Source organism: Microtus pennsylvanicus, chromosome 22 (genome assembly GCF_037038515.1).
Source record: "Microtus pennsylvanicus isolate mMicPen1 chromosome 22, mMicPen1.hap1, whole genome shotgun sequence".
NCBI lineage: Eukaryota > Metazoa > Chordata > Mammalia > Rodentia > Cricetidae > Microtus > Microtus pennsylvanicus.
The window spans coordinates 35,092,561-35,120,132 of record NC_134600.1 but is presented as its reverse complement, the minus strand read 5'-3'; the positions used below and the strand labels follow the sequence as shown (position 1 = coordinate 35,120,132).

The 27,572-nt window shown below is 42.1% G+C and overlaps 1 protein-coding gene across 3 annotated transcripts in view; it reads left to right on the top strand.

Annotated features, from left to right (window-relative positions):
* The window catches only part of Reln (reelin), a 426,015-nt gene that overhangs the window by 235,118 nt on the left and 163,325 nt on the right, over positions 1 to 27,572 (top strand). For all 3 annotated transcript variants that reach the window (XM_075956443.1, XM_075956444.1, XM_075956442.1), the window contains exons 9-11: positions 2,500 to 2,596; positions 4,976 to 5,216; positions 19,606 to 19,751. In XM_075956443.1, the coding sequence (XP_075812558.1) occupies positions 2,500 to 2,596; positions 4,976 to 5,216; positions 19,606 to 19,751 (484 nt within the window). The remainder of the gene's footprint in view (positions 1 to 2,499; positions 2,597 to 4,975; positions 5,217 to 19,605; positions 19,752 to 27,572) is intronic.

The window sequence follows — 27,572 nt, the reverse complement described above, 5'->3', positions numbered from 1 at the left end:
ACACTATTGTTGTTTTAGAGGGAGTGATTGCATTAAAGTGGTCTGGTGTAGGATCAGTGGGTCTGCAAATGAGGATATTTTGCATTTGACACTTATCGTCTGGTCTTATATTTCAGACTTGTCAATTTGATATCTTTGATGTGAGAGGGAAATAAAGAGGCACCCGTTTCAGGTACCCAAGCCTCACAAAAGCAATAACTCTGCATGTCACATCTGGGTACAGGAAGTCGAAAGTAGCGTTAGGCCCCAGAATATGCAAGAATGCGTGAAGAGTCACCCACTCCTCCTCTCTCCCACCAAGAGAGTGTGGGAAAGAACAAACTTCACCACAGTGACGGAAATCTCTGTGGCAGGGTTTATGTGAAGAACTGTGTGTATCCAGTTAGCAGCTTCACTCTGAGCGGGTATGAGACGTGAGTCCTCCGCCGGACCGCTGCCACTTATAAGGGCCACTCAGGAAAGCCTCTAAGTGAGGCAGATCTCCAAATATGAACACCTCTCCAGAAGATTCTCCCGCTAATGGACGTCCCCATCTCTGTCCCCTTAGCGCTTTCCCTGAACCCAAGTCATGGCCTCCCAGTTGTCCATAAAGGGTTCCCTGGAGCCCTTTAGGATGGCCTGATGCAGTTATCATCAGAGTACCATTTGATTTCTTGGCACTGCTGAAGACGTGCTGGAAAGGCTGGGGATTCAGTGAGCCTTACACACAAGGGTACGGGAGAGGTCAATTACTTACAGACACAAAGTGAGCTCAGGTGAGGACAGGTGAGGCTGGAGCTGGAGGGTGAGCTAACACGGTACAGAAGTCTCGTGAGAGCTGGTGAGGACCCCTTTACGGTGGTAACGCAGAGAGGGATTAAACGGCTCACTTTTAGGCAGTAGAGAATTTTATGATCCAGTGACTGAAAAAAGAAGTGATTCGCCTGCCATGGTCAAGAGTCAAGTGTCTCTGTTTCATAGGCATGCCATAAGTTTAACCTCAAAACACTGAAATAGCAGCGTGAGGGACCTGATAGAAAGAGTGATTGTATCGGGCTGCCTTGGGTATCTGTCTGGCCTGTGTCAACATTCTTTCTATGCTTGCTTTATAAACAGCTTGCAAGACTTTGCATTCCGTGTGTAACTTTTGGGTTATTATTCTACCCTTCTCAAGAATTCACCCCGCTCGTTGACTTTTAATAGCACCAGGGCACACAAAACATAAAAGGAGCAGGCAAATAGCATTTAAACCTTCAGGCTAGTCTGGACTTTCCCCGAAATACCGTTCTCTGCCAGACTTCATTCTTCTTCGTGCTGAAGTTTGTCCCATGAATCCTGGCAGCTTCCATTTCCCGCCACGCAATTTGGTGTTTATTTTAATCAGCTGCTCGTGACAGGTAGAATTTAGCAACAGCTACAGTGGCATTAGGTGGGTTTCCGAGTAGATCGGTGTAGCCAGTGGCCTTCGTTAGATGCTCCCTTCTCTCGTCCTTTTTCCCATACATTTCAGCTGTAAGAATAAATCTAAGAAAACACCTGTTTGGCCTGTTAGCTCATTGCCAGCGTTGGCAATCCCGGACTAACTGGTTTTGTACTAGACACCGCTGAAGTGAAATATAGTCCTACGAAAGCTTGGCAAATCTGACTGCTGCCAATATAAAACCACCGCCAGATGCTGTTTGCTGAGACGCGGTGCCTTCTAGCAGATGGATGGAAGTTAAACACAAATTGTACTGTTTCTTTTCCTTTTGGTTCATTTGTTTTTATTGAAATATAGAGATTTTGCTGTTATTCGTTTACAGTCAACTTGTAACAAATGCTTCATTGCTGTTTGGGGGTTTTCTGAGATCTTTGAAATTACACTCAGACCGTTCTTTATTATGTGAACTTATTAGAAATGGAGAATCAAATTCATCATCGGTTCTAGAACTCCAATACTGAAAATAATAATGAGAAGTAAGCACCAAATATTCACCATGGACTGTTCTGCCTCTGCCTCGGATATGAAGGGCTAGGCCGTAATCAAGGAACCCCTGCCCCATCTCCAATTGCAATCCTTTGGACCCAGTGTTCTTACAGTATTTGCTTTCTTCTATGCTACTGCACTATTGACATAACCCATACACTAAGAGAATGGTGACTTTGTTCCCCACTTCAGCGGCTCATACAGCATTTAAAGCAATCACTATCAATTGATATCTACTTTCAACAGCAATAACGGCATTATTAACCACTCAGAAAATTGACCTATTTCTTGCCACAGAACTGTGTGTTTTACTGTAACTTAAATAGTTCGTATTCTCCAGGTAAATCTGAAATTTGTCTTTTGCACCTTCCTTCTTGTTCCAAAGATGGTTTGTTAAATCACATTTATGATAACGGAACACAAGAAATTCCAACGTAGTGGGACTAGTGGAATAAACACAATATTTTTAAAGCATTGAAAATATGTATAGAGAAGAGTCATCGGCAATCGCATTGTGTTTTGATCTTCAGATTCATTCCTATTCTTGCTTACAGGGTCAGGATCCTGCCGATTTAGCTATTCCGACCCCAGCATCACCGTGTCATATGCCAAGAATAACACCGCCGACTGGATACAGCTCGAGAAAATTAGGTGTGTTATCGCTAAAGTATTTGCATCCGAGACTCCGTTCCTCTGTTTGCTTCACTCCACCCCTGACCTTTCTTTTCACGGTTAGAACACTTTGGGTATTCATTTCTCCAGTTGTGAGTGTGTCTATTACAGTCTGTCCTAGTTGAGGGAGATGTTGCGAGATATATGTTTCTCATTTATAACTTCCTACTGTTAATATGCCTTCTTGCAGCACATTTAAGATCATAACTTCTGAGGGAGCACCCTTTGCCACATAAACCTCACCAGCTGTGGCAGGTAGGAAGTGCTCCAACCTTGGTCTGAGATACAGACCCGAGAGTATGACCAGCGACTGACTGCCCACGTCCATTCCTGTCCACAGCGACAGGGTCCATAGCTGCAAGGCCTCTTGTGTCTCATCTGTAGTTCCGGCACTTAGCTTGAAAGTCCCTCAAGCCTCTCTTTATAGCCTGTATTTTCCATTTCAAGAGTTCTCCCATAAGGAAATGAAGTAGGATATCCAGATAGAAGGAACGCCATAATGCTGGAGAGATTTGATGAAGTTACAAAGTCCCGAATCATGTCTACCAATGATGCAGAGTTTAAACCCTGAAATAAACTTCAAAGCAGATGATTAATTAAAGGAATAAATATACAAAGGAAGGCAATGGCGCATTGCTGCTGCGTTGATGGCCACAGCTCCACACTTGTATTAAAGATTATAGTGACTAGGTTAGTTCTTAAACTGGAAAAAAAAAATTAAGTAGAGTATTTTCCATCAGTTTTGATATTTGTTTTCCATCAGCTCTTTCCTTTATATTAAAAGAACAATGATCTATTTAGGGAAGCAGAAGAAATATTAGGCTGATAATTTTTAATACTAACCAATTTGTACAAGGCTTCTAGAAGTATATCAAAAAATAAAACCCACATATCTAAGCTCTAGTCTAACGAAACTAAGAAAGGTAACTCTAATATTTTCATAAATTATCTCCCCTTTGACTGGATAAGATATAATTTATGGGTGGTTACTGCATGCTGAGCTCCGTCATGCTGGGCCAACTTTATGATAATATTATCTCTTCTCAGTTGTAGAATTTCGAAAATACATTCATATTGGATACTTAGGCATCTAAATGTGTGTAAGCAAACCAGCACATATATAGAAATTTTACCTATGTCCCTGCAGATTTTTTTCTACTATGTTATGTCATAGCCTAAATAAATTATAGTGTGTTTGTAGATGGAAAAGAGCTATATCGTGATAAATGATGGGACTACACATTTGATTGCACATATAAAGATCACACTCAGATGACTACATTAAATATTTCTCACGAAATGGCACTTTCAGCTTTAGGCTGGGTAGCAAACCACCGTACTCACGCATGCAAATCTCCCTTACCCTTGGTGATCAGCGTGAACGGTTTTTCTGACCACCATCTGAAACTAAAGTATATTCTCTTCAGCATTTGAAATTCCTTTTGAAGAAAAAAAAAACATGAAATACTGTAAAAGAAAAGGAAATTGATTACCCCCAAAGGTGAGGTGCATCATCTATAACCCCACTGACAAGCCTGAAGATATATATATGCTTCACTGGTGGGTGAAAAATACGGCTTTCTCTCCAGCCCTTCCGGCTGATTTATAGGGAGCCCAGCCTACCACTAGTTTGCCTTTTAAAACCGTTTTTAATCTCAGCTAAAATGACCATTTTTAGAGCAGCAGATATTTCTTTTTGGTAGAATGAAAAGATTAATAAAACTTGTATTATATAGCAGAAAGAGATAAATCGTAATAGATGTGATATAAAAAGCCTATTAAATTTTATCTTTTCCAAAGATTGACCTGGATACAATTGAGAATAATTATAAGTGAATACAATCATCAGATGTAAAAAATGCCTCTGATGACTGAAAATAAATATTATTATATAAAGACTACTTTGTCATATATATGTATATATAAGAATATATATATATGTGTATATATTTAATCATGTCATTTGCAGTGACCTCTAATCAATGCATAATTTCAAACAATCAATATTAATTTCTATTTTTTACTTATTTTTCTTATCAAGTGAGTGGTTTTTAAATAAATGATCTAGCGTGTGCCAGAAATCCTCTAGATACAATTTGATTCTTTTTGCGTAATCCTAACAGCCTGTGCCACTTTTCCATCCACTGTTCCTTCCCTGGCTTATTTGAACACACTTCCTACCCTCTTCGTGTCAAACATAAAACACTCAAAGGCCTTAACTATGTACGCTGTTTTCACCTAGTAGGAAAGCTGCAACAAGCAGCCTGTTTTGAATGCATGAGGAACACTGCGTGTTCACAGTGAGAGACCATGATCTTAGCTGTGTGCTTGACTTCCTCTCCTTGCTACGCTTCCCAGAGCCCCTTCCAACGTCAGCACAATCATCCACATCCTCTACCTTCCGGAAGAAGCCAAGGGGGAGAACGTGCAGTTCCAATGGAAGCAGGAAAGCCTGCGTGTAGATGAGGTGTACGAAGCCTGCTGGGCCCTGGACAACATCCTGGTCATCAATGCCGCCCACCGACAAGTCATTCTGGAAGACAACCTAGACCCAGTGGACACGGGCAACTGGCTCTTCTTTCCCGGAGCAACGGTCAAGGTTTGAACGCTTTCATCCCTTCTTCCTTTAGAGACCCAAGGCTCACTGACCCAGTCATTTCAAGATAACTTTTCCCCAACACAACTCTGGGTATTAATTAACATTCTTCTGTCTCATATATTACCATTTAAGGGTATGATGTCACTTCGTAAAAGACATTTCTTTTTTCGTTCATTTTATAATTGTTTGAGGACTCAGATTGGGCTGAACCCTGAGAACATCATCATGAAAAGGCAGATACATTTCTTCCCTTTTCGTGGCTATCAGTTTCATGGAAGCAGATATGTCACTGCAAATACAGGACAGCCTCGTTGTCATTTTCTGGGGAAGCTTAGAGTTCTGGGATGGCATCAAATCCAGGCGTGGGACTTTGGGAAGGTTATCCAGAAAGTAGAGAAAGCAAGCAGATATGCAGGATGGCTGGAAGGTAGCCAGGTAGGAGGAGGAGGACCAGGATTCTAGAAACTGGGGTCACATACACAGAGGTTTGAACGGAGTGTTTGTGTCTTCCGTACATTCGTGTGTTGCAATACTATCAGATTGGGCTAGAAAGTAGAGCCCTTGTGAGGTCATTCAGTCATCAGGATGAAGCTGTTGTGAATGGAAGATTAATATCTGCATAAAAGAGACCTCTCTGGCTCTTCGTATGTGAAGTCAAAGAGGCTAAGGATGCGTAGACACTTACTAAGTCTTCTAGAATTCTGATCATAGACTCTGACGGCTTCCAAAAGTCTTAGAAAGAGTTGTTCCTAGTTCAGTTTTCCAGGCCGTGATGTTCTCTCGCTGGAGCCCCACATTAAAGCAGATAGTCCAGGTCAGTGGTTCTCAATCTGTAGGTCACAACCCCTTTGGAGGGGTCACATATTGGATATTTACATTACGATTCATAACAGTAGCTAAATCACAGTTATAAAGTAGCAACAAAATAATTTTATGGTTGGGGGCACCACCCTGTGAGGAACTGTATTGAAGGTTCACAGCACTAGGAAGGTCTAGAAGCAAAAGCCCTTAAATGGAGTTCAGAATAGTTCTCCAGTAGTTTTTGAGTCTTGTGGTAAGTAATCCCAGTGTATGACAAATGAGAAGACCTTGAAGATCTGCTGGCTGTGGAACTCTATCTGAATATCATATGCACTGGTCTCCTTTAAATCCGGGCCAATCCCATTTTGCACTTGAAATCACTCTTCTAAGAGAGAACACCGAATGAAGGGTTGCGTGGAAAGACCAAAGAGACTGCTTATAAGTTGTTCAGTGGGAGATCTTGTGAGGCAGGACTAGGGGAGACAGGACGGAGAAGTGTGGACATATTACAGATTTGGTAACAAGGGAATGGAGGAATTGGGAACTGATAAAGAAGACAGAGAGATGGTGGACGTGAAGGCAGGGTTCAGGTACTGAGACAGACAAAGTGTCATTTGCTGAAACCAGCTGGAGAGATGGCTCAGAGGTTAAGAGCATTGCCTGCTCTTCCAAAGGTCCTGAGTTCAATTCCCAGCAACCACATGGTGGCTCACAACCATCTGTAATGGGGTCTGGTGCCCTCTTATGGCCTGCAGGCATACACACAGACAGAATATTGTATACATAATAAATAAATAAATATTTAAAAAAAGAAGTACAGGGAGGAACAGGCTCACGGGAATGTCAAAGGAGGCTTTAGTTTGGACATACAACTCTTGATGTGCAGCAGGTAGCTGGCAGGAGGTCAGAGGCATGGGCCAGAAGCTGGGAAGATGCTGTTTGGGCAGTCGTCACTGGCAAATGGTGATGGCAGTCATGAAGCTTGTTTGATGAGAGACTGTGATAAACAGTACGGAAAATGTTAGTCGGTCATCAACTGGACCTCTGCGTGTCTCTAATTTGTGGAAATAAATTGAAATTTCAGGTTACAGCTGTTTTTGTTTTTTTGTCTATGACTTACTGATGCAAAGCAATCCTGTGCTAGATTGGTGAGATCCCAAGAAGGGAAACTAGGAGAATATAAAGATTCCCTCTGCTCCAGGTGCTGAGGTGGCACCTGTGTCTGGTCTTTCCAGAAAAGCATCCCATTAGACTGCTTTACTGAGAGTCCGCACAGTCCTGCTGCATAGAGAACCGTTGTCACGATACTCTCTGTCTTCTTGCCACTGTGTTGAAGAGGGCTTCCTGCTGTCTTTATCTATACTAGCAAGCAGGTACTGAACCCTTTTCCAGCCCTCTTTTCATCTGACTCCCACACCCTCTACTAAACAGGTCTTCCTCGTGTTACAAGCTACTATACTGATCTAATTAGTAGCTTGGTTTCTTAATGCATGTACTTTGGGTTCCGCTCATGATAGAAATGCATGGGGTCGGCTTTTGCTTCAGTACAAAATTTAATTAAATTAAAACTTTCGGTAGAAATTTTTTTTTCTTTTTGGTCTTTTGTCCCACTCATAAGCTTACTGATCACATGACTGGGAATTGCCAAGGGACCTTGGTCTACTAAGAAAAAATTGTCACCATGGTAATGATTTATTTCACTGTCTTTATATCCTCTGCCAGATAGAAGTTCTTCTCTGATGACTCTTTTAAAAATTTGAAGTAAATGCCACAGCCAAATCTAAGAATTTGTCATTTTAACTTATTTGAATGGCTACTTTTTAAATTTTTATTTGAAATATCTCAAAATGAAACTTTTTCTTTGACCAGATACTCCAGAATTCTAAAATAAAGGGTTTTTTAACTACATGAAATTTATTTGTCAAATATTAACCCTTTCCTTAGTGACCTCAGAGATGAACACAGAATACAATAACTACTTAGAAAACATTTCAGTCCTTGTGGATTATGAGAGGAGAGTAAATATTACTTTATTTTGAACTTTAATTGTAAGGATTACATGTGTTTGCTCCAACTACTTTGTTTTTTTTATGTTTATTAAATGTTTCCAAGGTAGTTACATTTTAGCTGAGTCAAAAAGAAAAATTGCCCATGATTAAGAGAGGGGGAAACACTGTATGTGTCTGTGTATGTCTGTGTGTGTGTGTGTGTGCACATGCATGTGCATATATTTGTGTGTGTGCATAGGTGTGTGTGCTTGTGTATGTACGAGTACAAAAGTCTCTTAAATGCTAATGTTAATAAAGTCAAACAGTTGTGATTGTAGGTAGTTATGACTAAATTGTCCAGCTGCTGATCTCCAAGACATTAAGGGTAGTGGGTCAAAAGGAAAGAGGAAAAAAAAATGAGTCATTGCCACTCATAGAAGTATTTCTCTCATCTTCTCCAGATGTTTCAATATCTCTGGAAATACATATTATTTCATCTGAAATATTGTTTATCCCTAGTAGAGCAAAGTAACAGAAGACAGTAACCAGCTTAAGGAGCCACATGACCCAGGGAAGTATAGGTATAAACAGCAGCTTAAATCTCCTCAGGCAGGTGGAACACTGACATTCCGGGTCTTTCGTAATTAATGAATTAGTGAATCGTGTCTGTAAGAGCACAGCTTTTCCTGGAGAGCCCCATCTCATGTTATTTGTGATTTTCTGTGTGTTGTGTGGTGTGAGGTTTGAACCTAGGACCCCCTGTATATGAGGCAGCACTCCACTATTGAGTCGTACCCTCAGCTCCTTGCTGTAGTTTTTGATCTGGTAAACTGAAGTAGATGGTAACAGGTTCCATGTAGCCGCACGCGTTCCTCCTCCATCCTCTTGTGCCCACAGCCCTGCCCGCCTCATCTTCCAGGCTTCTCCCAGGAGATGTCCCCACACAAAAGGAAAGGTGTAACCACGTTCTATTGTGCTTCTAATTACCATCGTTATTTTTCATTTCCCACAAATCCCGAAGCAGCCTTTGTTCACTACCAAGTGCATGAGGCTTTAAATGCCTGTAAATCCACTGGTGCCTCTGCTCCTCAGAGCACCGCCTCCCTAGCAACCGCGACGCAGGAGCAGATCGTGTACTGAGCATGGGAAGAGCCTGAAAGCCACTTGCTATTAAATCACCTGTTTCCTCTGCTGGCGGTACGGATGCTGCCTTCTTTCGCAGAACAAGATTTTAACTTCTGTATGTCTTTCCAGAAGCATAAAGAATTAGTGTCAGTTTCTACTGTTCTAAGGTGGGTTGTGGTTATCAGTTCATCAGTGCGGAGGTTAGGATGGGCCTCTGTCTGGCCGCTGTGGGCATTCACGACGTGTGTAAGAGTCAGAGGCACCACCTTCACCCTGGTGAGGGAGAATGCGTAATCTCAGGGTGACCCCTACACACCGCTGTGAGTAACTTTGGTTTAACCGAGGAGTAAAGGATATGAACCAAGTATTTGGGTTCTTCCCTTTAAGACTATCAGATTCCAGCATCTCCTGTTGGGTAAGGGTCTCACACTCAGGAATGGTTCTTGCAGTGTCACGAAAACCGTGCAGATCCTTGACAATAATGGATGCAAATAATAACAGGAGCACAACGGTAGCTCTGATAAATGATAATTGTAACCGCAGTTGTGTTGGTACCTGGCATGAAGGCTCGTCGCTACAGGAAGACCTGTCTTCAGCTTTGCGGCAGTGCTGAGCAACACCGGGAGACAGACACACCGCCAGCTCAGGGTTTTGACCAAACGCTCCTGAAACATCTCCACAGATTCGTCAGGGCTATCTATCCCCACCTTTTCGAATATACCTCTTGCAGTTTGAACGATTCTCGATTTTAGGCTCGAAGGAAAGTAATTGCTGTAAGTCTGGAGGTCAGCGCAGGGCTGCCATAGTTACTTTGCCCAAGGAGCGTTGGCAGTGTCGGGGAGCCACTCCCAGAAGAATCGGGGATAAGTAAGCTAGGAAGAGCTATGCTTGGATCAGAATTTTTTTTCTCTTCTTCCCCTTCTTTTGTTTTGTTTTTTTGTTTTTTTTCTTTCAAGACAGGGTCTCTCTGTATAACAGCCCTGGCTGTCCTGGAACCAGCTTTGCAGACCAGGCTGGCCTCAAACTCATAGAGATCCGCCAGCCTCTGCCTCCTGAATGCTGGGATTAGAGGCGTGTGCCACCACCTGCCCCTTCTTTCATAAAACCCCTAGAAGTAGAATTTCTGAATGAATCTATATGCCATGGATATGTATTGGTCAGGCAGCTGTTTCTGTTTGTTTACTCACAACTTGGATGACAGACGCAACTTTAATCTTGAAAGTATAAGTCGTGTGTGTGTGTGTGTGTGTGAGAGAGAGAGAGAGAGAGAGAGAGAGAGAGAGAGAGAGAGAGAGAGAGAGAGAGAAAGGTGAGCAGAAGGAAGTCACATGCTTCAATCACTGACCATTATATGTGATTTTCTCTGCTCGGCGATCTGGGTTCCCCTGAGTTTGCAAGGGCATAAATCACTGGTTTCTGTCAATGCTGGAACTGACCAGCAGATTAAAAACAGGTCACCCTGACATAGGTGCTGTTCCCTGAGCCTCTCATTTTAAAGAAACCTGATTGCCCTCCTGCTGATCTTTTTCTATTTATTACCCGATTGCCTAGAGTTCTTGATCACCCCTTGTATGTGTTTATGCCAGGTGATGGTGAGAAGTGAATCGATGCTAACTGCCACCAGTACTGTTAGAATGACTGCCCTTGGGAATAGCTAGGATTTGAGCACATGCATTTAAAAACGAAAGTCTTTTTAAGAAGCAATTTATTGGAATTTGCAAGTTCCCACCAAGGATTTGGAATCATTAAATTACAAGTTTGGAAAGAGACCTGCCACTGTCTCTTCTCTCACCCGGCCTCCATTTGCTTCTTTGCCATATCAACTTTTGATAATAAGGTAGTGGCGACAGTTTTACTAGTAGAACAACCACCAAAGGGACCTAATAAAGACAACAGCCTTTAGGTAAGTCAACAGACCATTAAAGGGAACCATTCGATCAGAAGAAGAGATTTTGTTAATTTTCTTATTGCTCTTATGTGAATTTAACAAACTTGTTGCTCCATTGGATAGAAGGCAAATCTCCAGCCCCAAACTGGAATTGTAGCTTCTTTCTCAGTGTCTGGTGTCACCCCTCGAATGCTGTTAATTGTCACAACAGCTGGCTCATCAGTGGAGAAAAAAGTCATCTTCAAATTAAGAAAATTGTAAATTAATTTGGCTGAAAAATTTTAAACCTTAATAAAAGATGAGGCCCATGAGGAAAAATAAAGTCTTTGACAGCAGTGAAAGGGAAAACCAAGGAGGAGGGAAATCATTTTAAACCTGCCTTTGAGGAGCAGATCCCCTGGAGGGCAAGGCCCCCTGATGCAGATGCCCAGTTTGTCTCAGTACCCCGGGAAATGGCTCAACAGCTCACTTCACAGCTCCACTTTCTTACAAGGTAGAAGGACAAAGAGGAAGCGGTCAGGTTGGCTTGGCCCAAATACGCTTTGCACATCGCTGAACTTCAAACTGTGTAGCATGTGATTGTGGGACTTGTGTCCTGAGTCTCTAATGAGGATAAACCTGAGCCCAGTCAGACTCGTGGCCAGCCCTGTTCCCATGTCTTCTTCTATTAGGCGTCTGAATGAAAACCCTGATTTCCTGGCTGCGTTCCAGCTTGGTTAATTGCACGCTGTCTACCCAGATTCCCTCTGCTTGGGGTACCCTTCTTCTGGATTGTGCTGCTCTTATTATTGTGCTTCCCCCAAGAGGTGGGGACGTATTATAAAATGCGCCAGAATATAATTTGTTAAGCTAATAAGAGCACTTTGGGGATGAAGGGTTAAATGTGGAAGTGTGCTTTTCACAATCTCCCCCCAGTGAGGTCTATTTGTTTAGCAATTAACATGGAATAGCATCAGTGAAATGTGGACAAGAGCCAGGTCAGCGTAACAAGAGTAGCAATAACCTAGGAACAGCTAATGTTGGTAAATTCTACAGAAGGTAGCCATACAGATAAATCCCCAGCGCCTAGTGTGCCCTTTGGTTTCGTCTTGTTTCATTTGAGATCGAAACTGATACTTAAAATCTCTGATTAAGTCAACACAGTCTTCAATAAGTAAAGTTTGTTTATTTTTTTCTGTACAGTAGCATTTCCATCATCTTTGTGTGTGTTACAGTTCTTAACAAAATAGCTTGCATGGTAGCATTCTTTGAAGTAAATTTTCTTAAGCAAATGATTAAAGTTACGGGAACAGAAGAAAAGGGAGAGTAGTATTTGTGGATTCCTAATGATGCTATCTTTAGACACAGTCCTCGTGGCCTCTCATCTGTCCTTCATCCCCATTTCGAAGACGAGAGAGCAAAGGCTCCAACATGTCCAAAGGCTTTGAGTTTTGAAGCCAAGTCTGTTTTATTGTGAAACTTGCCTCTTCCCTGCCAAGCTATGCTATAGCCCTCCATTCAATGCCTAGCGTATCTGGACTTAATGTGTGGAGGCAAGTAAGAAAACCTAACCCTGCAGATGAAGCTGATCACCAAAGACAAGGCTAGCAACTGCCCTACGGTGTCGCATTGTTACTCCGCCTCTTGCTGCTCCAGCTCCAGTCTGTCACTGTTTCCATTTCAGAACTGATACTGTCACAAAGTAACTACACACTTGTCTCAAAACATACCATCAACTGGGATCTCTGTAAACCCTACTACAGCGTGGTTCAAATGTGAGTGTTTAATGGATCCCAGAAAACAGGAAGAAAAAAGCCCACTCTTTTGGGCTCCCCAAAATCCACTCCCCCTGGCTGGACCTATTGTGCCGAATGAAGAAAACGCACGCACGGCAGCCCTCCTGCACCTGGACTGCATTCGCGGCCAAGTTTCCAGGTTTGGAACTGGCATTAAATTACCTAGAAACTGAGCATGCGAAAAATAACAGAAATCTATTCTGTCTCAAGAGAAAAACGGCTCTCTTCCTATTAGGGGGTTTTCTTTTTTTTTATTTTTATGGGGTGAAATCTGTAACTTTAAAGACCACTGAACCAGAATGGAGAAAATCTGTGATAAGAGATATCACGTATACAAAAGGTTTCGGGACACAGTACGTAGGCTAATGGCCAGTCCACTTTCAGCCACCGCACACCACATCCTCTTTTCACGGGGAAGTTCACATGCCAATATATTTTATTTCTAGCCAGACACTGGCTAATTTATGGCTCTGCCAACAATGCCATTTTAATTAATTTTATTCATCTTATTTCTCTTTCCTACGCTCCTCATATCTCATCTGTTTGCATTGCCTAAATTTTAATTAAAAAATCTTCCCCTCTCTAAGGAGCAATCTGAAGTAGCAAAAATAATCACTTAAAATATTACAGTCATTAAAAAATTGGCTGTGGTGGAAGCCATGCATTTTCAATTTTGCTACAAATGATGTTTTAGCGTCCCTTTAAAAGTGCACTTTGTATCTGAATTGTCTGCCACCAGCCAGCTTGGCTATCAAAAGTGGTCTTCCAGCTGGGTGGGCTGAGTGACAGCTCCTTAATGGAGGGAATGGATGGCTCTCGGCTCATGTGGCGGGAACAGCACACCAGGCAGATAGCTTTCCATCTGCCGCTAGCCCTCCACAAGCTGGCATTGCCCAAGTGCCCAGTGGACCTCTTTCAGCAAAAACAGAATCATCAAGAAGTAAATTGTGAGGCTGTAGATCCTAAAGGGATCATCAGGGTCCTTAGGCCCTAGAGAGGCGGTATTAAGAGTAGCTCCTGTGTTCCTTTTCTCTGAAAGCCTAATCAAACAATGGCAGAGGTGACTTAAGCGCTTTTTACCAGTACGGAGGCAAGGTCATTAACATTTGCAGCAGAGTAGAGGGAGAAAGCTTTGAAAATGCTAACCTGAATTGTGGCCAAGGACGCGTTCTGTTCCATTGAGGAATTTTCACCGATGTTTCCTGTTGATGCCTTTTGCATGGCAACTTCTTGTCACTTAGTGACATTGTGTTCTGCTCGTCGAATAAAGGAAATTCATTTTAGTGGCAAAGCAGAGAAATACTTTTTTTTTTGGCAGAGGAAAATGCATGAAGATATAGGGATATCAAAGTTATAGATTCATTGTTTCTTAGGTATATATGAGTTGCCAATGCTAAAATAATGAAATAGGTATTAATGTAATAATTGATGGTACATAGGAAGGTCCAAAAACAGAAAAATAGAACTAGCCATTGAACTTTTGCCTTATTATCCCAAATAAATGGGCTAATTTATTATTAGTTATTAAACATCGGCTCAACTACCTGACCTTTTTTTTTTTTGCTGAAGTTGTTTAGTTTGTAATTGTTAATGCACGCAAGTGAAATGAGTTTGAGCTAAGCTGGATGTTAGAAGGGAGTGTGGGTTTCCTGAGACTTCACAGTTCCGGTACACGTTTCTCTTGGGTTGTTAGCACACTGGATTTTGATGTCATTCAGTGCAAGTTCATCTGTTAAGAGAAATGGTGTCTGTCATCCCACTTCCTTGAGTTTTCATCTGTTAGAAGAATATCTGATAATCTTCCAAAATATGGAGGCTTTTTAAATTCCTTTTTTAAAAGATTTATTATTTATTATTTATACAACATTCTGCCTCCATGTGTGCCTGCACGCCAGAGGAGGGCACCAGATCTCATTACAGATGGTTGTGAGCCACCATGTGGTTGCTGGGAATTGAACTCAGGACCTCTGGACTAGCAGCCAGTGCTCTTAACCTATGAGCCATCTCTCCAGCCCCCAGCTTTTTAAGTTCTAGTTGATGGTTTTTATCTACTGTAATAATGTGTCAACATGTGCAGTACTTTTTTTAAAACTACATTGTATCATTTTTGTATCATTTTCTAAAGGTTTTAAGTAGATCTGGGGAATTATAATAGTTATTATAATGAGAAACAAAAATATATTTAAGTATTCTTCTGTTTCTCTATCAACTACTACTAAGATATTTAAATACTCTTTCTGTTACTAAGACTGTAAAATATAATAGCACGTATCTTTTAAAAGTGTCTATTCGGAAATAGATATCATTGGCACTTAGAAATTTAAAAAGAGCTGCTCTGATCTCTGAGTTTCTCACAACCAAGAGAGGAGATCTTAGTCACTCACTTCTTCACCCTGAGACGCTGAAACCTAGGGGGCAAAATGACTTGTGTCAGCCCTTGACCATCAGGTATAAGAACCGTACTTTGTTGGGCCTTCTCCTCCCAACCTCCAGAAGCCCTGAGCGTAGATGCGGTACTGAGTATTCACTGTTTGTCATTTGGACTGTTTGTTCCCAGTGGTGTGTTTCCCCAGTATGGTATGATATGTATGCTTTCTTTGATTCATGTAAGTGCTTCATTCATTGGCAGGAGAAGTTCACACAGGCCCTAAACAAGAGGCCCCTGAATTCTCCTGCACAGAGTTGAGAAGCCCACTGGAAGTCCAGGGACTGTCGCCTGCCCGTGATGGCATCGAGACTTCCGTTGTTAATCTGGAGAGTTTCTAGGGAACCCGGATGATTTCAAAACGTTGAGCCCCAGGCACTCAAACTCTCCCAGTGATCAATTTCAAGATCCTTGGATGAGAAGGCAACACTAGCCAGGACTCATATATCCAAGGCGTGTATATGACCACCATCTTAGAGAGAAAGGGACGCAATAGATCTGTTGTCTCAGGTGCTCAGTAATTCATCTCCTAAACCACGAGGACACTGGGCTCGCTTGAGAGGAGACTCCAGGAATCGAGTTTTCTATTTAAACCTGACGGAACGTTTCCAAGGCTAAGCCTAGACGCCGGCACACGGAGCTCTCCCATGTCTGTGTGAACGGAGCTCTGGTGTTAAGTGCTGGTTGCCCACTGTGAATTGGTTAGAAGAGCTCTAAAGAGATTTTAAAACTGTACAAACAATGACAACCTTCTGCCTCTCACAGAAACTTCTTGAAGACAGATTGGTTTTTATGGCCCACTAATATGAATATTTGTTAATAAACATGTACATGAATATTAATTTGTTCTTGTTATTTTTCACACTTGCCGTGGTGAATATTACTTGTATTTCACAGAGTGGCAAGAGTGTGTTCACTGCAATAAAGTGTGACTACACACTACCTTTCAATAGTTACACAGTCGTAAATGATACATTCTGCTCCTGAGAAAGCCTTTGGAGTAAGCTTTCCTGTTTCTGTAACTCCGGTTTATTCCGTGAAAGTAGTTAGCAATAAGCTACCAAATTTTATAAGGATTTTATGCTTTGTATAAAATCTGTTTCTCATGTAAGCTTCAAATTGCATCAAGTATATTAATAATGTTTAAAAGGGCAGAAACAAATTACATAGTTTTAAAATATTAATAAAGGTTTATGAAATCAACATTTAAGTAATTAAGTGTATATCTAGCCAGAAATGACAGAGGCTATTAGGTGAGCTATTCTTTCCTTGTACAAATGCCTCATTCAAACTGTAATGGAAATTATTTTCTTTTCCCTTGAGCGGCTCTTTCGTGTGCTGTTTCCTTGGGAAGCGCTGTTCCTCCTGGTGTCTGGGTCTGTGTAGTAGCCGCAGATACCCACAGGCTGCAACTGATCAGGGTTCCGACCATGACCACACCCAGGACTCAGTGGGTGATTTTAGGGAAATAACCTTGGCTGTTCTTGTTAACGTCGGTTCTCTTTCAGGTGGGCAGGGTGAAGAAATCTTTAAAATTTATCTCCGTTTGACAGTTTCTGTTTACTGTGAAATAAACTAAATTCTACCTTTTGGTTGATATGTCTGTTCTAAGGATTGCATCAGTGAGTTCAGCTTGCCATCCACGAGTAATCTGTATTCATCGCGTGTGAGAAGTCCCAAGCAGCCGGTGCTCGCCACATCAAAGTATTGGCTAACGTGGTGGCGGGCCCGGAAGACGTGCATGTCTTAGGCTGTGAAATGAGTCCCTACGGATCACGTGCTGGTGCTCTCTTGAACTTCCGGAGACTGTTTACTATTCCAACTCAGTAGCAAATCTATTACAACCCTGATGGTTGCACCGGCTATACCCTGTTAAATTCTAGAAGACCACCGACAAAACCATAGTGTTGGGGCTCCTGGTGCAGCTGTCTGTGACCTTGGCAGCCAAACTCCAGTCTAATTATGATTCTCAGACTAAGCCAACATAAATAATATCTTGTGTTATTTTGATTGGTTGGTTTTGGTTTTTTATTTTTTTCTAATTTTTTTAAAATTAAAATATAATCGCATTATTTTCCCTTTTTCTCCTTCCAACCTTTCCCATATAATACCCTCTAACTTACCCCAAAATTCATGGTCTTTTATTCCTCTAATTGTTTTATACACACACCTAAATATATAAATACAATAGACTCAGTCCTTATAATATTGTTATATTGTTTATATGTAGATGATTTTAGGGCCGACTACTTGATGTTGGATAAACACATGGAGGCCTCTTCCCTAGGAAAGACTAATTTCCCCCTCTCTCAGCATTACTCAGTTGCTGGGAGTTCGTTGTCCAGGCTTGGTCTCCTGTGTGATTTTTCCCTTTCTAATAACTTGACTTTGGGTGCCGTCCTTGTTCAGTTCTTGGTTGTACAGCTGTGTTGTTGAGACCTCACGGGTGTAGCTCCCCTGTGTCTTGTAGGAGACACATTCTCACAATGCCATCCTGTTCTGGCTCTGACAGTCTTTCCAACCGTTCATCTAAGATGCTCCCTAGGCCTCAGGTGCAGGAGCGGCGTTGTCGATGGACCAGCTGGGGCTGGGCACCGCAGGATTGCTGGTTCTCTGCATCTTGATCAGCTGTAGTTTCCTGGGATGCTCTCTGCTGCCAAGAGCAGCTTCTCTGATGGGGTGAGAGCTACTGTCTGTGGGTCCAAGGGTACATGTTTAGAATACCATCCAGAAGGATGCTGGTAGCGTGAAATGGTGATACAGCTTGGTCTTGTGTACATTTGTCACCAACATAGATCTCTACCTAAGACCTGCTTGTCTGTAAAGTCTCCTTGTGTGGGTGCTCCCGGGGGTGATCCTGACTGGCTCTTACACAGTGCCATACACTAACATGCTGCCTGCCGTTGGGCCCTATATCTGATACTTAATGTTTCTCAACTATTGTTGTTTGTGTTGAGAAATGAACCAAATTCCTCAAATGTGACAGCAATTATTCTATCAAAAATCTCACCTCTAGTGATTTATGTGAATATACATACATACACATATATCACACGCACACACATATACTCATACACATATATCACATGCACACACATATACTCATACACATATATCACATGCACACACATATACTCATGCACATATATCACACACAACACAGGCACACAGACACATACATTGCATGCACACATAACACACACACATACACATACATCACATGCACATACATATGCACATACTTCACACACATGCATACATGCACATGCATCACACATATGCACACATGTACGCATATATCACACGCAACACATGCACACACATCCTCATAAATCACACACACATGCACACATATCACACGCATACACAAATAAAATAATTTTAAAGTAAAGCCACGGCATCCCTTCTTTCCCGTATCGAGCTGTATGACATGTTTTGAGTGCCCACTGTCCCAGCACCGTGTTGAGACCTGGTGAAATGTCCCTGCTCCATAGAGTCAGTGGCATGTTGGGCATTTTTGTCCAGTTGTTTTTCTTCATCTCTACCTCATTTTCAGAAGAGTATCAAAGCTTAAATGAAAGTTTTCTCTTAAATATGTTAGCATTTCCCCTTATGATTTATTACCAAAATTCCATAACGAAAGCTTATAATTTTGAGGAGGAAGCGTTCAGTTCACTTAGCTCTCGAGTTTCATCTTGTCTTTGACCGTTCGCATCAAACTGAGAAGCCTACGCTGAGAATAAGTCACAAGAAATTCTTTTTTCTCTTACGAGTGTCCTGTCAGAGAGTAACAGAATTCATGATTTCCAAGCCGCTCGCCGGAAACGCCATCCCCTCTCAGTTCTGGTCAGAAACTTCCTGAAAATATAGCTAAGAGCATATGACATCTCAGGGATGACTGACCTTTTCAGCCCCCCCGTGTTTTGATTAGCTGGATATTCTACTCGTACTCCATTTACAGACAAATCGTGAAGGACTTGAATGGCAAGCCAGAACTCTGTGGAATATTGAAAAGGTCACTGTGATTTAGCCTATAACCACAGAATTGAAAATGCATGACAAGTCATTATCAGACTTAATTCTCACAACAAGGGCTGCGGTAAAGATGGGATGTGATTCCAATTAAAATATTCTTGTCTCATAACTAAAGTCTGAAATGGCAAAGCTCAGATGCCCTCTTGACTCCTTTTGTGTGATGACTTAATAAGTTAGCTTGAAATTGTAATTGAATTAAGCAAGACCAAAGGGAGGCAACAAGCCCTTTCGATTTGCGAGTGCATCACGGAGGGGCTGATGTAATGACTTTCCCAAAACTCTGGTTATACAGGGGTAAAACGATACAGAACCAATTCAGCAGCCGCCCCATGCTCTCTTTCTTTGTCTACAGCATAGCTGTCAATCAGATGGGAACTCCATTTATTTCCATGGTAATGAAGGCAGCGAGTTCAATTTTGCCACCACCCGGGATGTAGATCTCTCTACAGAGGATATTCAGGAGCAGTGGTCAGAAGAATTTGAGAGCCAGCCCACAGGGTGAGTAATTGTTATCTCCCATGCTGTGTATACCACCTACCTCTGCTCCAGCAGACACATTTTAAATACATCTCGCTGGACAGCAAAAGCTTGCTTAAATAACATTGATGATTTTTATCACAGACAAGCCAAAGGGGGACTGTCCAAAGAGCCTTTATTAAATAAAAGGGTATTTTTTTATGCATGCCTAAAAAATTGTGATTAAAAAATACCTTATGTCGGGCGGTGGTGCACGCCTTTAATCCCAGCACTCTGGAGGCAGAGGTGGGTGGATCTCTGTGAGTTTGAGGCCCCCTTGGTCTACAAAAGCTAGTTCCAGGAGAGGTTCCAAAACCACAAGGAAACTCTGTCTGAAAACAAAACAAAACAAAAATTCCTCACATATATCTCATATTAATTAGCTTTCATTTGAAAAAAAGTATTTTTCAATATTAGAATTTGAAATCTTTCCACCATACTTATATTGAGATTTTCAGTTCTTCTCCTGGGGACTGAGATTTATAGATACTACTACTTGATTGTCATTAAAATATAGTTTTGATCCATAAACAGATATTTATAAGATATAATTTGTCTTTGAGGGACACATGAAATGGTACTGGGAACTGAAGTTCAAGGATGAGAGACCAGAAGGTCTAAGGATGTCTGGTGGTTTGTGTTTTCTTGATATTTTGTCTGATCTGCCTTTTTCTGGGTCTGTCGTGCCGTAGACCCATTACTAGGAGTGACACTTTCCGCAGCTCCAGTATGTGATGGGATATAGCTCAGTAGATAAAATGTTCATCGTGTAAGTGTGAGGACCCGAGTTCAGATCCCCAGAACCCCACAAATGCCACGAACATAGAGAGAGCTTGTGCAACCCAGGGCTTCTGGGGGGAGAATGAGAGAAGCCCTGGAAGTCTACCTGGCATGTGAGGAGGGGAATCAACAGAGGCCCTGTCTCAAACCAGACAGGACCTGTGTGTGTGGATGGCACATCTGTACCTCCGTTCACTCACACACAGACACACATGTGCACACACACACACACATGCACACGTGGAGGGGTCAGAGGGAGGGAGAGAGATGTTGAGTTCAAAGTGATCATGAGGCTGGGGAAGAAGGATCCTGAGTTCAAAGCCAGCCTAAGCTATGGAGCAAGGTCCCATCTTAACATGAAAGGCTCCCATTGAAGAAAGTCCAGAGTCAGAGAAGCAAAGGATATTTATAGGAAAGATGCTCAGGAGGTTTTTCTGGTTCTCACCTGGACTTTCCTTCCATGTTAACTGTAGAAGGAGCTGGTTATCTACAGCAGATTGGCCTGTGGGCATGTCTGGGGGGTATTGTCTTGAATGCTGATTGATAGAGAAAATCTTAGCCTAGTGTGGTTAGCGCCGTTCCCTAGGCCAACATCCAGAACAGTGGACAAGCTAAGCAAGCTAAGTGAGCAGACAAGTACGCTTGAATGCATTTATTTTCCTGCTTTTAGGTGTGATATAATATGAGTTTCTGCTTTAACTCCCCCTAAATGGTGGTCTATAACCTAGACTTGTAAACCATATAACCCTTTTTTCCCTTAAGTTGCTTTTGGTCTGAATATTTTAATCACAGCAACAAAAATAAACAGAATAAATAGAACAGAAATTGACTTGATATTAAAAGATACCAAACCTACACTAGAACATGGAATAAACCAGAGACAAAGTTGATTTTGTGTGTGTGTGTGTGTGTGTGTGTCCGTGTGTGTGTGTGTGTCCTTATTACAGGTCAAGAATTTCACTTTAATAAAATACCAATACCAACATTGTAAGAGAGTTTTTGGCTAAAACCAAATCGTCATCATCATCACAAACAGAACTAAAAGGCCACTTATGAGATTGGATTCGGTAATAAAGTAGGCAAGGAGTACAAGAAGAGAACCCAGGCTTTTCTATGGCTAGGGTGAGAATGCTGGATGAATGAACTGCCAGGTGTTGTTTTATTGGTCCATTGAAGAATGTTGATAAAATTGTTTTTATCAGAGCTTCAGGAAAGACTTCACAAAGTCAAATTGATGTGGAGAGCACTTGTACATAGGGTGAGAATGACAAAGAGAAACACTGTGTTAGGCCGCTCATCTGCCCAGTTTCTTCCCATCCACCACTGCCACCAGAGACACAGTTTGCGGTTAGAAGGTTACCCGGTAGGACTAACAGGCAGATGGCAAGTCCTCCGTGCTCCAGGGTGACGGGTTGAATGAGTTGTCTTCCGAGACTTTGGAAACAACCCTAATTAAATATTTTGTAGAGATGCACACCCATGCCTTTCTCCTGTTCTCCTTCCATGAGAACTAAGAGAGAGTAAAGGAATATGCTACCATAATATGTAGTGGGCTAGACTATTTTGTATGAATGGCCAGGGTAGAAAGCGCAAGTCACTGTGACAGTGTTTTAGGAAACCATTTCCCCAGTTACCCAGAATTTCCTACTGTTAGAATCAAAGCGTCTGATCTCATATCTGTGGGCATGTGCTTGCGCATCACTGGGCTGACCCAACACAGATGGACGTTTTCTTAGTAGAATGTTAAAGCTTTAGGGTTTGTTATTGTTTCTAAAGAAGATACATCTGTTGCTTCAGTAGATACACTGATAATTTATGTGCGACTTTCTGAACTTTGGCTTAACCTTACAGACACGTCATTTAATTAACAGCTACAGTCTCTCACCTAGCTACAGCTCTCTGTAGGTAGGAGAGGGCTTGGTAAAAGCTCTGGTGAATGATAAAACAAGAAGGTATCTTGCTAGGTAAGCCAGAAAACTTGAGAGACTTGGAGGAAAAAGGCTGTGAGGATGAGCATGAACCTAGGATCTGAGAAAAAAGGGAATAAGGGAACCATAGTCCAGAATGCTCAGGGAATGACATATATGGCATCTCAGCTTAGCTTCAGGTATGGGGACTGGTTTAGGGTGGTGCTTTGAGTCCCTGCCATAGGGACTGTTGAAGGACTTCAAATGCAGGCTCCTACTTCTATGAAGGAACTAAGAGTGTGGATGACTGGAAAGGAGTTTCAGTGGAGTGAATGTCTATGGTCATCCTTGCCCATGGTGCCTGTCTACAGGGCAGCTCCGTGGTCATCCTCACCCATGATGTCTACAGGGCAGCACCATGGTCATCCTCGCTCATGGTGCCTTACCTAGAATTTTTACACTGATGATTAAAGTACAATTAGCAGCTTTTACAAATCATCTAGTTCAGTGGTTCCCAGCTGGGTATCACGGCCCCTTTGGAGATGGAATGAGCCTTTCACAAGGGTCGCCTAAGACCACCGGAAAACACCGATATTTACATTATGATTCATAACAGTAACAAAGTTACAGTTATGAAGTAGAAACAAAAATAATTTTATGGTTGGGGGTCGCTATGGCATGAAGAACTGTTACAGGATTGTAGCGTTAGGAAGGTTACAGACGCTGATCTAGGCTCTCCAAGTGATTTTTAAAAAGTCAACTTTAGCCGGGCGATGGTGGCGCACGCCTTTAATCCCAGCACTCGGGAGGCAGAGGCAGGCGGATCTCTGGGAGTTCGAGACCAGCCTGGTCTACAGAGCTAGTTCCAGGACAGGCTCCAAAGCCACAGAGAAACCCTGTCTCGAAAAACCAAAAAAAAAAAAAAAAAAAAAAAAAAGTCAACTTTAAGTGAAAGCATGATCTAAAGAACTAAGAGTTGAGTCAACGAAATAACAGAAGCAGCAAATATAGACCGTCTCGGAAGCAACCTGCCACCTCAGAGGGACGAGGGAATATATGACATTTGTGAAACCAGAAAAAATTCATAAGAAAAAAACAGAGATGAGAAAAACAAAAATTATGATAGTTGAAAGAACTTTGCTAGATTTCTCCCAAATATAAATACATGCCAAATTCAAGGACAAATTAGCAAACTGAATATTTTAATCTTGAGTCCTTATATCACATATAAGACAGAGAAATTTCAGGGCTAGGGAGATGATGGCTCAGTCGATAGAGTATTTGACAAACATATATGAGGTTGATCCCCAATGCTCTTGTTAAGGATCCAGGCATGGTGCCAGGCACTTGTGACCCCAGTGCTGCTGGGGAAAGGTTGGGGTTAGCAGGATCCTTGGAGCTTGGTGATCAGTCACCGTCACCCAGGCAACAAGCTCCAGATCTCAATGAAAGGCCCAGTCTCATGAAAGCAAAGATGATGGCCCCTGAGGAACAACAACCCTCAAGTTTGACCCAGGCTGTACATAGGCATGTGCATGCACAGGTGCGTGTATATGTGTGCAAACACAGGAGCATGCACACATGGGAAGTGATATGTCATATATATACTTTAACCTTAAACATTAATATTTAGAATACAGTTTAACAACATGACTAGTAGACAAAACAACCACAGTATTCTCGCCATACACACACCTCAGGCCTATGAATTCCCTAACTGTGGATCTTAACCATGTTTATAGTACCAGGCATAGATTCCTTCATAGGCGTCAGGCCTCCAGTCTAATCAAGATTGGGTTACACCCATACACAGCGTTGCCACTCTTGTATCCGTGTAGTAGGATGGTATTGTGACACGCAGGGTCTTGCACTGGGCTAGATCATTGCTCTCCCAACCCTATACAAGTGAGCCAGCAAGGAGAAAGTGCCTTGGTCTGTTTGAGACTCTATGCCTTGCAACCAACGCGTGAGGCATCAGCAGCAGCCATACACCATCCTGTTTTTGTGATCAACCAAGAGAATTACAATACATGATGCACAAACAATCCAACATGTTAAAAATCAGCTGTTTTTCACCCAAACTTAGTGACAGTAATATGATAGTGCCAAAATGGTGCTCAAAGAAAGTTATATTTGTATCATTTAATAAGGTATAAAGGAAACAAAGTTAAATAAACCAATAAATTAAGTCTTCCTCAAAATATACAAGTAAAATATGTCACTGAGAAAAATTACTTAATAGGCTGATAAGATGACTCACCAAATAAAGGACATTCATGATAAGCTTGGTCACCAGAGTTCCACCCCCAGAACACACAGTGGAAGGCCTCCCACAGGCTGTCCTCTGACCCAGAATATGTCATCTCCCCCCCCCTCTCTCTCTCTCACACACACACACACCAATGTCAAAAATATAATTAATTTAAATGATAGTTGGATTTGTTTTGAAGGCATACAAGGTGCTCAGAGAGTTCCAGACGACCGGTTACAAGCTGCTGCTAAAACTTTGGCGATGCTCCTCAGCGATTGTTCCCCTCACATACTAAAAGGCACCATGTGAAACACCTTCTCCCTGTTATGACTCAAATTTTAAAAACATATAGCGACCTCATGAAAGTCGCTTTTAGTTGTAACTATATCAATCATTTAAAAAAAGATTATCTACAAGCTTAATCAAGCAAACCCTCTGAGGACAGACAAGGAATACGATCACGAACACTCATGTGTATGTGCTTGAGGGTTTATGGATGATAAGTTCCTAAAATAGAAAAGGAAATTAGAGGTCCAGATATGTACAAGTACCTATACATATATGTGTAGTGTGTGACTTCGGGTGACAAGCTTCCCCTCAGAGACTAAATCCTTCTGGAAACTGCCAAGCTGCAAGCTGATTAAAAGACAGCTAATCTTAACAAGGCACGCTAAATCAGATGAGGAGGCCATTAGCCTTCCCACGAAGAACCTCTCCTGACTGCCTTTGCTTACTAGGCGATGTGTCTTCATGACACACAAAAGAAAGCCTTCTTTTAAAGCTATGAATTAAATATTATCGTGACCTTAGAATTTCTGAAGAACAAAGTTGCTTTAGGGCATTTTATTGATTTGAAAACTTTTTTTTCCTTTCCGCCAACATCACCTCGGACTATTTGTGATAAATAATAGATTCAAATGTATTTATAATAAATAAGATTGGGGTTTTTTATTTTATAATTAGTCATAAAGGGGTAAATATAAATTGGTATGTTGTAGAGTGCTGCCCCCAGGCAGACGTCCCTTTAGCTGTAATCACGCAGCACAGAACTGCTTTTCCTCGGGGAAAGCCGTTTAAAGAGCAGAGAATCGATACTCCTGTGGAGGGAACTTGCCAGGCCATCCAAGAAGCTGCTAAAACTGTTCGACGCCTCTGGTAGCCACTTCTGGGCTCCCAGATTTCGTTATAATTTCATTTCGTGTAATGATTAGAGCAAGATAAAACCAGGGTGTGTCACTTTTTAACTGGAAATGACCACAGTTTGGGGACCCCGTCACTGGAGACCACGCCTGGCGAGCTGACACCTTTTCCCCGAGAAGGCTTTGGTACCTCTATGTTCAGCCATGAGCTTTGACTCCGAGCACCCTTGAGCCGGTTTATACAAATTCATGAAAGAATTAACGTGCGCTCTAACAGGCTCGTAGGAAATTTTTAATAGATGTAGGATAATTCATTCAAAGCAATAAGACTTTTATAAAGGGTCTAATTTGTAAAACTTGAGAAACCACATTGCATTCATCTTTCTCAAAGTAGGCTGGATTATTTGTGCAGTCTGATTATAAATATTTGGGCATCAAAAGAGATTGATTTCTTACCACTAAGTAGTACTCCATTGTGTAAATATACCACATTTTCTTGACCCATTCTTCAGTTGAGGGCATCTAGGTTGTTTCCAGGTTCTGGCTATTACAAATAATGCTGCTATGACCACAGTTGAGTAAATGTCCTTATGATATGAGTATGTATCTTTAGGATATATACCCAGAGTGGTATTGCTGGGTCTTGAACAAATGAATGGAAATAGAAAAAAACCAGCCTGGTCTACAAGAGCTAGTTCCAGGACAGGCTCCAAAACCACAGAGAAACCCTGTCTCGAAAAAAAACAAAACAAAACAAAAAAATAGAAAAAAAAAACATCTGAGTGAGGTAGCCGAGACCCAGAAAGACAAACATGATGTGTACTCACTCATAAGTGGATATTAGATGTAAAACAAAAGATAACCAGCCTGTATTCCATGACCCTAGAGAAGCTAGGTAACAAGGAGAACCCTAAGAGAGACATACATGGATCCCCCTGGAAAGGGGAAATAGACAAGATCTCCTTAGAAAATGGAGTGTGGGGAGAGGGCGGAGGGGAAGGGAAGGAGAAGAGGGGGTAAGTGGGAGGGAGGAGGAGAACAGGAGGATGAGAACAAGATGACCGAGGTAGGGTAATGACAGAGATTGAAGAAGCCATCATGGGGTTAGCGAGAAACCCGGCACTAGGGAAAGTCTCAGGAATCCACAAGGATGACCCCAGCTAAGACCCTAAGCAACAGTGGAGAGGGCACCTGAACTGACCTTCCCCTGGAATCAGATTGATGACTACCTTAATTGTCATCATAGAACCTTCATCCAGCAACTAATGGAAGCAGATGCACGATCCACAGTCAAGCCCTGGGCCAAGCTCCTGGAGTCCAGTCGAAGAGAGGGAGGAACAGTAATATGAGCAAAGGGGACAAGACCATAATGGGAAACAGCTGACCTGAGCTAGTGAGAGCTCACTGACTCTAGACTGACAGCAGGTGAACCCACGTAGGACCAAACTAGGGCCCCTGAATGTGGGTGACAGTTGTGTGGCCTGGGCAGTCTGTGAGGCCACTGGCAGTGGGACCAGGAATTATCCCGAATGCTTGAATTGGCATTTTGGAGTCTATTATTTTTGGAGGGATGCCTTGCTCGGCCTAGATCTAGGAAGGAGGGCCTCGTCCTGCCTCAAAGTGATGTGTCAGACTTTGTTGACTTCCCATGGGAAGCCGTTCACCCTCTCTGAGGAGTGGATGGGGAGCGGGGAAGGTGGGACAGCAGGAGGAGAGAAGGGAGTGG